The sequence below is a fragment of the Fukomys damarensis genome, unplaced genomic scaffold (genome assembly GCF_012274545.1).
Source record: "Fukomys damarensis isolate Sample0158 unplaced genomic scaffold, DMR_v1.0_HiC HiC_scaffold_32, whole genome shotgun sequence".
In the NCBI taxonomy this organism is placed as follows: domain Eukaryota; kingdom Metazoa; phylum Chordata; class Mammalia; order Rodentia; family Bathyergidae; genus Fukomys; species Fukomys damarensis.
Window position 1 is genome coordinate 33,744,600 of NW_022900944.1, and position 1,151 is coordinate 33,745,750.

At 55.3% G+C, this 1,151-nt stretch overlaps 1 protein-coding gene across 3 annotated transcripts in view; it reads right to left on the reverse strand.

Annotated features, from left to right (window-relative positions):
* The window catches only part of Nqo1 (NAD(P)H quinone dehydrogenase 1), a 12,574-nt gene extending 11,653 nt beyond the window's left edge, over nt 1-921 (reverse strand). Inside the window, exon 1 of one of the 3 annotated variants that reach the window (XM_010612350.3) lies at nt 699-921. In XM_010612350.3, coding sequence (XP_010610652.1) covers nt 699-921 — 223 coding nt within the window. The remainder of the gene's footprint in view (nt 1-698) is intronic. The other 2 variants (XM_033757967.1, XM_033757969.1) reach the window with 2 other exon arrangements.
* Between the last annotated feature and the right edge of the window lie 230 nt (nt 922-1,151).

A 1,151-nucleotide genomic window follows, 5' to 3' on the forward strand; every position in this document is an offset into this window, starting at 1 on the left:
AGAACAGTGGGGACATCTAAGGGCCCAGGATGATGTCACTGAAGTGACCTCCTCTCCCTTAAACCAAAGACAGCCGGCTCCCCAGCTCCAGCCCCTACCATGGTCAAAACCTCGCATTTTCCTCCAGAAGCTGGAAATGCACACTTTTTCAGTGAAACCATCTATTTGCATTTTTTTGTTTGTTTTTTGGGGGTTTTTTGTTTTGTTTTTTGAGACAGGGTCTCACTATGTGGTTGAAAATGACCTGGAACTCACTATGTAGCCCGGGCTAGTGTCAAACTCACAGCGATCCTCCTGCCTCAGCCTCCTGAGTGCTGGGATTACAGGCCTGCGCCACCACGCCCGGCTCTATCTGTATTTTAAATATTAGCAACTTACTCTAAACTTTTTAAATACTACAAGGTCAAAGGAGCTACGTACAGTGGGTCACATCTGGCATTTGAAGGTTAGTTTCCAACCTGGCTTGGAAGGGCTTTTTGCTTTCCTGGGTAAGTACTGCCCTAAAAGGCCGCCAGTTTGTAAGGACGGGTTGGGTAGAAACAGGAGCTCCCCTTCTCCGGATCACTCCGGGGCCCGAACCTCTTCTCCTTTCCAGTTTTGGCCCAAGAAACAAAACAAAGCCTACGCCCTGGAATTCTCTTCCAGACTAACGAAGCTGAAGCTCAGGGGACCAGAGTCTCACCGCGTGCAGCACTCACCGGCCATGGCTTCCACTGAGTGCCAGGAGGTGCAGCCTCCCGAATGCTGATTGGCTGGGCCGCTGGTTGCCGGGGCGACCTGGACTCGGCTGGAAGGCAGCTGGCAGCTCGGCAGGCAATTCAGAGGATTCCCAGTTGCTGCGCAGGAGCTGCGCTGCTTTATACCCGCCTGGCCCGGCCCCCTGGAGCCTGACGGCCCGCGAGAGTGGGTGGGGCGCACCATGGGCACCTGGCCGAGGACTCCTAAACTGAGCAACCGGAAAGGGACGCGGGCGTCCGGGCTGAAGAGGGAGCGCAGCCGCAAACATCTGAATGGGGGTGGAGGGGCAAACCCGTCTGCTCTCTGTCCTGGACCCCTGGGTGTCAGACCGCCCAGGCAGAAGAAAGAAAAACTCCCCAAAGTCCGCACACCCTTCGAGGTGTGAAAGGTAACAGAGCCAAGACGAGGGCTGG